General features: G+C 32.3%; 2 protein-coding genes across 3 annotated transcripts; one reads left to right on the plus strand and one right to left on the minus strand.

Moving 5' to 3' along the window:
- The first annotated feature begins 747 nt into the window (after window positions 1-747).
- Window positions 748-3,069, plus strand: LOC102603345 (cytochrome b561 and DOMON domain-containing protein At3g61750). 2 transcript variants are annotated; one of them, XM_006362079.2, is made up of 5 exons: window positions 748-1,177; window positions 1,319-1,715; window positions 1,844-2,136; window positions 2,299-2,583; window positions 2,848-3,069. In XM_006362079.2, exons 1-4 carry the CDS (start codon window positions 977-979, stop codon window positions 2,572-2,574), a joined length of 1,167 nt encoding a protein of 388 aa, XP_006362141.1. In that variant the 5' UTR covers window positions 748-976; the 3' UTR covers window positions 2,575-2,583; window positions 2,848-3,069. The 2 variants fall into 2 exon arrangements, with proteins under 2 accessions (XP_006362141.1, XP_006362140.1); XM_006362078.2 differs by having other exon boundaries at window positions 749-1,177; window positions 2,718-3,069.
- A 235-nt stretch (window positions 3,070-3,304) lies between these two features.
- On the minus strand, window positions 3,305-8,186 carry LOC102605147 (anthocyanin 5-aromatic acyltransferase-like). Its single transcript, XM_006362084.2, has 2 exons — window positions 8,098-8,186; window positions 3,305-4,727 (listed from the first exon to the last, which is right to left on the minus strand). The coding sequence occupies exon 2, from the start codon at window positions 4,723-4,725 to the stop codon at window positions 3,370-3,372; it is 1,356 nt and encodes a 451-aa protein (XP_006362146.1). The 5' UTR covers window positions 4,726-4,727; window positions 8,098-8,186; the 3' UTR covers window positions 3,305-3,369.
- Window positions 8,187-10,384: the final 2,198 nt, after the last annotated feature.

The raw sequence follows: 10,384 nt of genomic DNA on the forward strand, positions 1-10,384 counted from the left end.
GTTTTAGTCTTTTGAAAATAATAGTTTTCTTGATTTTTCTTAAAAATCAAGTGGCGACTCTTAAAATCAGTCAAAATCACATTTTTAAATAAAACAGAATGGTGACTTCCGCTGGGGATTTGAATCCAGTCCAAACACATTTTTAAATAAAACAAGTACTAAATAACATCCTATCCCTTCTAGTTTTCTATTTACCAAAAATCCCTTAAAAATGATGTTTGCGGGATACATAGCGTTGTGCACGGGATACATGCGGGATACATAGCGTTGTGCACGGGATACATGCGGGATACATAGCGTTGTGCACGGGATACATGCGGGATACATAGCGTTGTGCACGGGATACATGCGGGATACATAGCGTTGTGCACGGGATACATGCGGGATATAACACAAGTCAAATTTTTCGGAAGTGATAAACGAATAGTTTGGCTTGTGGTCATCCAACGTCGTTTATTAGACTTCACCCCGTTGTTTGTTCGACTCGGGTAACCGTCAATTCTCAACCAATTCTAGTCAACCTAGAGTAGAGCGAATTTATTATGTAATTTGAGAGAGAGAAGAGATTCACTATAAAATCCTAGGTAGAAATGAACAAATGATATTCTAGGTTCACTTTTGACACTTCACCCAATTTTTTAAAAATTCTTAGGTTCACCTCAAATATCCCCTGCTTGATTCATTTTCACGCAAAAACGTCTTTTATATATAAAAAATAGAGAAACGTTTACAATCCTAATTCTTGTTAAAAGGTTTTTGTCATAAAAGACATTTCAATGGTTAAAGGATATGTCATGGAAGAAAATGATGATGATCAACCACCACCCCACCCCACCCCACCCAACCATCTTCAATCACTCATCCTTCAACTCCAAGAAAACATTTTATTCACCTAAAAACATCTAACAATTATTCATTTTTCCTTCACCATAGTCCAAATTTCCTCTGTTTTGAACTTTTGATATTCTAGGAAAATATGGGTATGATATCAAGATTATTGATGTTGTCATTGTTTATCATGTTAATCTCTTTGGCACAGCGTAAAGGAATGGTAATGGGCGTTGATGAAGATGCAAAAGCGCTTTGTAGTGTAAATCTTGCTCAATTTCTTCCTCCTCCTTATGGTGGTCTCGAAAATATGGTCTGCCAACCTGTTTGGAATTCTTTCCTCCTACGCGTAAGTTCTAGATTATTTTGATTCAAATTTATGTTACATGATTAGTATAACGTGAGTCTGTTTGGTCAAGCTTTCAATATCTGCTTATTTTGAATGGTACGTTCTTTTATTAAAAATACTTGCCTTAATTACTTGTTACAGTACTCACAGACGAAAGACAATGTTGTAACGATTGTGTTATCAACTGTATACACAACTGGATGGGTAGGTATGGGATTCTCGCGAGATGGAAAGATGATCAATTCGAGCTGTATGGTTGGTTGGGTGAATCCTGAAGGACAGGGGAAAATCAGGCAATATTATGTTGAGGGCTTAACACCCTCGAAAATTAAACCTGAGAAAGGCGAGTTGCCATTGACAAGCGTTCCACCTCTCGTCTATCTTCAAGGTGCTACAATATACTTGGCCTTCCAGCTGAAGTATCCGAATCGCCTCAAAAACCAACCGATCTTGCTAGCATTTGCTACTAAATATCCTCATCACCACCATCTTACTGTACATGATGATAAAACAACTATACTATTCGACTTCTCTTCAGGTAATTGGTTCGTCTTAGCAATAGATATGTTCATTTAGTAGGAGAGTAGTGGAGAATGGAAAGATCATTCAAAGATTTATGAGTAAATTAGTTTTCCATCAATTGGTATATAATCTAATTTTCTTCAGGTAATTCATTTGACGTTTCGGCTGGACCTAATGATTATACTAGCTCAAGGAAGACTCATGGGGTATTGGGAATACTGGGATGGGGACTATTCTGCCCCTTTGGAGCGATTTTTGTGAGATATTTAAGGAACCAAAAATCATGGTATTACTTCCACGTGTCTGCTCAATTCATAGGATTCATATTAGGACTCGCGGGAGTGGTTCTTGGACTTCAACTTCACAACAACCTGCAGGTTCATATTCCAGCACATGAAGGCATTGGCATTCTTGTTCTTGTGCTTAGCATTCTTCAGGTTTGTCTCTTATCTGATTCAGAAAATCGATTACTTAAAAGATTTATAAACCTTATTCCAAAGGTACTGATCCTAATTTAAGCTGTTGTTTCAGTAACACTGAGGAGAGACTCATTACATTCCTTATTTGACTAACAATGGCACTCGTTTATTAACGTGCAGGTGTTAGCATTCTTTCTACGACCAGATAGAGACAGCAAATACCGCAAGTGTTGGAATTTGTATCATGGTTGGGTGGGGAGGATTGCCCTCTTCTTTGCAGCTATAAACATAGTACTGGGAATGCATTATGCAGGCGCGGGGGAAGGCTGGAAAATAGGTTATGGATTTCTTCTTGGTACGATAATGCTTGTGTGTATCGTTCTTGAGACGTTGTTGAGGCTGAAGAAGCTGGATGAGCCAACTCATCTTCCAACCTATCCCATGAATTCAATTTAGATATAAATGGTAATAATCCTAGCATACTATTCTCCTCTTCTGTTTAATAGCACACATTATGTCTACAATTGCTAGTAAATATACAATCAAGCCTTTCTATAACAATGTCGTTTGTTTTGATATTTTCTTGGTTACTATTATAGAGAACAGAAGACATGTTTGATGCTAGATTTTGCCTGTCAAGTCATTTTTGGATCAAGTTTCTTCCACAACTAGAGTAGTCTTTGCCAAAATTGTATTTGAACGTAAATATATGTTCATGGATCAATTTAGGTTCGAGATGTTCTTCCGAGGGGATTTTCCATGTTGTGTTCAAGAATCAAATCAAATTCTCAGGTCTACTGATCAAACAGCATCCTGCTAGTGCTGTCAAATTTTCATTATGAGCAAGAAAGAATTGAACTTTCCATTTTGTAGTTTACATTCTTTAGTACCCTTGAATGGTTAAAATGTATTGACAATTTTGTTTAATAATGAAGATTGATTGTTTGTGGAGATTAAAGGCAAAGTTGTATGAAATGATCAGTGTGTAATTTTCCCTGTTACTCTTACATAAGACACCATGTTCCCGGCACAAGGCCGTCTATTAGTCAGGCATGTGGGACACCGAGTGGGAAACCAAAAAAATACCATGATAGGAGATTAATTGATTCATTCACAGGGATGTCAATAACTCTATATTATTGGCTAAATAATACTTGAGGGAAAAAAAGACTATTTGATCAACCATAAAAAGTAAGGCAAGTTACATGAGAGAGTAGGAATTTTAAGTGAATAAAAGTTGAATAAGCTACATCAAATCTTAAACTCCTCTAACCCGTGGGTAAATATAGCAGCAAAAGCATTCATTCGAGTTTTAGGCAAAGACAAACCAATTTCCAAATCTCCATTGGAGTCCTTGGACTTAATAAGAGACATCAATATACCAGTTTGAAGAGAAACGAATTCCCATTTTTCTGGCCTTCCCCAGCCAAAATCAGTGGCGTATAAATCAAACTTTGGCGATCCAGCAACTGAAAGAGATTTAAATCGATGATCGTCTTCGTTCAACCACTCACCACTCAACACATATTCCTTATCCTTGTTCCTTTTATGAATAGTTTCTCCAATTGATTCTGCCGCGATTATAAAGCCTTCATTTCCAACTAAATCAACATGCCTTGTTTTTACAATGTACCAGACGACACAATTCCCAAAGTAAGATGAAGGAAGTGGAGGATCAAATCGCGCTCTGTAATCAACCGTACATGAGAAATATTCCATTACATTGTCATCTATTATTATATGATCAGTATCAGTATCCTCTGATTTTATCAAGCAAGCCCATACATAACCACATGTTACGGTGTATGATGTTACATGAGTCAGGCTAGGTCGTCTTGACGATATTAAATTCTTGAGTTTTTCAATTTCATTTCGTGTTATAATAAAAGTACCTCGAACTATGTTATCAGGAGGTGTCAAAATTACATGATCAGCAGTACTTTTATGTTCTTTCATTTCATCCCATAGTAAACCTTTTAGTCCATAAGGCTCTTTAACAATAGACCGATCATAAAACGGAATCATCATGAACTCATCATTTCCACCGTATTTATTCAGCAAAGCCCATGACTTTATGAACCCTACTATAGTACATCCGTCACCAACGATGTGATGGTTAATGAAACAAATAGATATGCCATGATTCGGAAAAAGTGTCACCTGAATAGCTAAAACCGGTGCAAATTGGACCCCTAATACATCCTTAGGTTCCGTCAAGTGAGGAACAAAGTGATAAATATCCTTAGCGTTACGTGGATGATCATTACTAACAAGATAATCAAAATCCATGTCAGTTTCAGAAAAAGTAACAGATACAGAATCTCCCTTCACATAACGTAATTCAGGATGATCGGTCGAATTCAATGGACAAACAAAGTTACCAGCTAGTGGTAGATAGTGTTTGAGAGTCAGGGAGAGTGAATGTTTGAGAGTAGGAATAGTTTTTTGGATGAAACTATTTTTGTCAATAGGGAGCTTATAGAATAGAATCCTAGGTACACGTTGGTTATTTAACCACACCATATCAAAATAGGTTAAAGGGAGTGTCAACTTATCTGTGGCACATGAAGGTGGTGCAACTTCACATTGCTCAACAATTGAAGCCATTGCTGCATAAAATAATAAACAGAATGTGAGACTTCAAAAATTAACCAGAGATATATTTGTTCACATGAACCCATGCTCCCTCTCTAGATCATATATAGTGGTGTTATATTTTATTAAGAATATTTAAATATAGAGGTGTGAACTCATGTTAAAAGTAGCATATAATAATACAATGATGATTTGGAGCATCTCTCTGAGCAAACATAGAAATTTAAATCTTATATATCTATTTAATTTTTGTTAGTAACACCCCTCCTAGTTATTATCGGTAACACTTTTGGCGTTTCAATCAATTTTTCTTTTGTTTTTTATTGCTTTAATCTTTCAAAATTTTCAAGTGTGTAACATTGAAAATTCCTAAAAAAAATTAGCACAGTAAATTTTTTATATTATTAAATCAAATATGTATATTAAAATCTAAAACTAGTAGTATTATATATGTTGCACCTAGAATTTTTAAAATTTAATGGTTCAATGTTAAGAACGTAAAAGTAAAAACGATTAAATTTATATCTTAAATGCATCTTTTCGTAATAGTGCACTTATCCTTTCGAAATATCCTTGATACGCCTCTGCGGCCGGGAGCTCTAACCCCTTGGCTCGTACTAGCACATGCCCAACAATTTATGCTACAATGAATATCCTCTCTTTATTTTATGTGATCTCATTTCTTTCAGATTATTTATAAAGAAAGTTCTTTTTAAATTTAAAAAGATTGACTATATTATTTTATTTTATTTATAAGTTTTAATAATTATACAAATATTATACTCATTACAAATTTAAAAGCTTGACTGTTACAAATATTATAACATATCTAATATTAAAAATTTTATTAAATGGCCAAACTGCATTAGGTGTAAAATCGGACACACAAATGAAAAATAATGTCTTAAAAATGCTGCAATCACACTACCAAGGAAAATGCAAGTGGACCCAAATGTTCAAAATTATTGAAAACACTATGATTTTCTTGGAAGAGGCTCCTCTCCTGTACACTAATCTCTCCAGTTGATTCAATATATATTTAATTTAATGACATCTGTCAATTTTAAAATTTAACGAACTCTATTTATTTAAATAAAGCAACCTTTAAATTATGGTCAAATATCATTAATCATGGTTATTACTATTTCTCTTTCTCTCTCCTCTCTCATCTCTTTCTTTCTCACTTAATTCTACAACAAACCTTTTCTCAATCAGCAAAGAATTTGCTTTGTTAACAACAAATCGCTTTTTCTTTTCATTATTTTCACACAATTGACAAAATTCAAAGGATGAACTTGGATTATAAAATTTAAAAAATCCAACCCATGAGACTATTTCTTTGAAGCTTGGTTCGATCACAATGGTGATCCACAAAACTTTGTCATCTTCTTCGTAACATCATTTTTTTCAATTTGGAGCTTCTACAAAAGCCAACAAAAGGATCTGGAAAAGGCACGAAAAATGGGTAGGAAAATATTTTTCATATATACTTTTTTTTTTCTGGTGAAATTCTCCATTTATTTTTTGGGTCTTCTTTTCTTGTGGTATTTATAACTGTAATCTTTAATTGGGGATAATCACTCCATTTCAGTATTTCTCTTTTGAGACTCTCTAGTTGTTCATATGTAAATGTAAAAACATTAAAATATTGATGTAATTTTAATTTTCAATTGTTTGATTGAGAGTTTTGGAGGGGGCAGAAGTGTTACTTTGCTAATTGAGAAAGGAATGAGAGAAGAGAGAATTACTAATAATTATGGTTAATGATATTTGATCAAGAAAATTAATCTAATCCATTAAAAATTAAATGAACACGTGTAAACTACATGAAATAGCATTGAGAGAAATTGGAGAGATCATCACTGGAGAGGAGCCTCTTCGAATTTTCTTGTACAAAAATAGCAAAAGTACGTTCACATAACAACAACCAACCAAAAAAAACTAAAGCATAAAATTCATGAAATACAAAAAATACTTTTTGGATCTTATGATCTAGCTTTTTATTCACTTCAAAATTGTTCAAAATTTATGTCATTTTATTAATGTGGTGTACTAATAGTAGGAGTTTTTCAAAAAATTGAAAAATCGAATCGAACTAATTCACTTCTTCGATTTCTATCCTTTTGTCTAATGTCAATATTTTTTTCTGATTCTTTGATTTAGTGTTCGGTGTATGGGACCCGTCTTCGTCCTTGTTTTCCTCGAACAATAGTTAGAGGCACAATGTTTTTTGATAAAGAAAAATATTATTTTTTAAGCATAATAAGTGTTCCATGGTGAAACACATCATCACTTAAGTGTCTTTTACTTTAATTTTGTTCTTATTTTACTTTTCATTCACATTAAAAAAATTATTTTAAAATCACCGAATCAAATTTAATTGGTTCAATATTTGGTGCACACTGTTTAAAAATTTAAAATCAATGAACCGAATTAAAGTTTGATAAAAGCAAACTGAAGAAGTGAACATCCACCCCTAACTGATGGCAATACTTTTTAGTCTTATCATGAATTTTGATTTATATCTCGAGCTTTTTTAGGCATTTATGGATTGTTTTCAATTCCCCAAAAGCTTAAATAAGAATTTAACGTAGTTAAAATCTATCCACTCTAATTAATTCGACTTTCAATATGGTAATTAAATTTTATTAAAATGATTTATCAATTGCAACGCTTTAATTTTCAGCTTTATTGTTAATTATAAATAAATTAAATTCAACTAACTTTTCGTTTTTTGTGTGTTTAAAACACTTGTTCTCTTTCAGGTAATTCTCATCTCATGATTTAAATCAACAATTGGATATGCAATTTGAAATAATAACTTCAAATTTCAAATTCTTCAAAAAAATAATATTAAAATTGAGATTTCAAATAGTGATTTTGAATTTTTTAAAATATAAAATTTGACTCATAAGTTTATATTTTGTATTAAAAAAACCATCATTTTAAATTTTATAAGAAGCAGGCTCATGCTCGGCGTGAAGAGATTATCCGTACCATGTGAAAGAGTGATATTAAAAATTAACTGGTTACTGACTTACTGCTATTGTTGACTAGCTAGTTAATCTTTATAAAATTAGGTACATCTGAAAATTTTAATCACAAACATTTATTGATAAAAAGAAATATTAAGATATGTGATTTATCAATGTGTCGTCTCAGGAATTAATAGTTTTCACAACTTCTGAAATTCTCAAGAAAAAAAATACAAATTAGAAGAATCAAACTGCATGTTCAAAAAACTCAATTAACTATAAACTCATAAATCTGTATCGCAATGTCCAGACGAATCCTTCCTAAACAAGAAAATAACTAGATTGTGACTAGAAACATCACATTAACATTAGAGAAAGGAATGAATAACATGTTCATAAACGTACTTACACAAAATGAGCTTGAAATTGTTGATTATCTCTAGTCTCCCAGTGAGGGCTTTCTTTGTCTATGTGAGTATTGTGGTGGCTAGATCTAGATCTAATTGCCTCTTATTATAAGTCTCCTACATCATTTTTGTTATATATTTCTATTATATAGAAACATGAAGAGGAAGACGACGAAGGGTAAATCCGTAAATAAGCAAAATGTACAACTTAAGCAATTGACTTCGTGCATGGGAGTACTGAAATTCCAGAAAAACTACCCAAATTCTTGCATATTCTTGAGGCCACATGGCTATCCACACATTGGAAGAGAAACAAAGTAATCACATGGACTTCTATAAATGTAGGGCCATGTATTCAAAGTTCCTACTTTTTTTAATATACTAATAAGTTAATAACATTCAAAAATCATATAGAGTAACTTTTTTCTTTTTCTTGAAGTAGTGTAACATCCAATCTACTCAATTGTTGTATTTTGTTATTCCTTCTCAAATTCATAAATTATTTATATATATATATATATATAAATATATACACTAGACACAACATTTCGTATTAGCAAAAACATAACATAATATATATATATATATATATATATATTTCTATTTATATAGAAATGTGAAGAAGAGGACGACCAAGGATAGTTCTGTAAATTAACAAAAATTCCAGCTTCATGAAGAAGTTGTACAATATGCAAAAAAAATATTAAATTTCTGAAAAAAAATCATTCAAGTTACAGTAAGCTGAAATAGCCACGTAGTTTCCACCCATTGAAAAAGTTGAAAATATCTTGTGTACCGTCTAAAAATGTGGGCCCAAGTCTGTCTTCAAATGGTTGTCAGCAGTCACCCCATGCTATGCACGGGCCCAATGTACATGATTTTAAAAGAATAATTATGACTTTTTTTCTATTATAGTTTGATTATCGTAAACAAATATTGTTGCTATACAATAAAAAGGGAACATCTATAATAATATTGTCAAACTATTTTTATAAATACATAAAAAAATCCTAAGTACAAATGTCATGATAAGTATGTCATTAGAATTTCTCTTATGCTCAATTACAATACTCCCCAGTAGAATTTGATATTAAGGAGAGGAAGCTACACGAGCACTTGTAAGAGAGCGAGCTGCAAATCATAATAAGCTCTATTATAAAGTCATACTCAATAGTCATAAGATGACATTCATTTACATAAATGACTCATAACTTTCAACGGTGGTATCTCATGAAATCTGGGTAGGTAGAAACTAAATTAAAGTATATTCTTTTTGTATATGTATACTGAAATTTTCCTCATATCAATGAATTCATTACTTCATCAAAAAAAAAAGACTTCCTCGAAGGCATAATATTTCTCTAAATGGATGTGTAATGATTATGCAATCACTGGTATTCATAAGTGTGTTGTCATAATAGCAAAAAATATAGGCTTTCACTAATTTGTTAAGATCTATAAGAAGAGAAATTATTCTAGGCTTAATCATGTTCAATAATTTTGTTTGAATCGTACACATGCTCTATCGATAAAGTCTTTCATCATGCTTATATATGCCTAAACAATATACATAATAGGAAATACGTACTTGAAAAATCTTTGTGAGTATTGTCCCAATTATATCTTACATATGTTTACAGTTGAAATTGAAACATGAACAAATTTGAGTCGAAATTTTGTTTACATTGCTCTGTATGTCGTCGTTATGATAGCCCTTAAGAGAACAAAAGGGTGATGTGATTTGTCAGTCTCCTTTGTTTGCTTTAACATTTAATATCATATATGTTTTCTGGGAGTTGCTACTCCTTCCCTTTAATTCATAATATAACTAGCATGAGTATAAAACTATTTTTCTATAATACAATAAATATAAATATACAATGAAATTAGTGTGATAAAAACAAATACTCTTTTTGTTTTTATTTGTTTGTTCTATTTTCACTTGACATAAATTTATTTAAAAAGAGTAAAGAAAACATTTCAATTTTATAGTTTTAAATCAAAAATATATAGAATATATCAAAATACTCTTTATGTCACGTCCCGAGCCTACACCCTGGGCGGGACCGGCACTCGGAGACCATTGCTGGCCCAAAGCGAACTCTTGGCCTGGCTTTCTTAACTCAGCGGAAACCTAACTCAACAGAATAACTCAATGCCATGCAAAGACATAAAATAACTTAACTGATGAAATCTGGCCAAAAAGGCAACTCGAGTCTCAAAATAGAATATTTACATATACATACATATACATGGATGAGAGACTCAAAACTACTGACTGACTGACTG

Source organism: Solanum tuberosum, unplaced genomic scaffold (genome assembly GCF_000226075.1).
Source record: "Solanum tuberosum cultivar DM 1-3 516 R44 unplaced genomic scaffold, SolTub_3.0 scf00382, whole genome shotgun sequence".
NCBI lineage: Eukaryota > Viridiplantae > Streptophyta > Magnoliopsida > Solanales > Solanaceae > Solanum > Solanum tuberosum.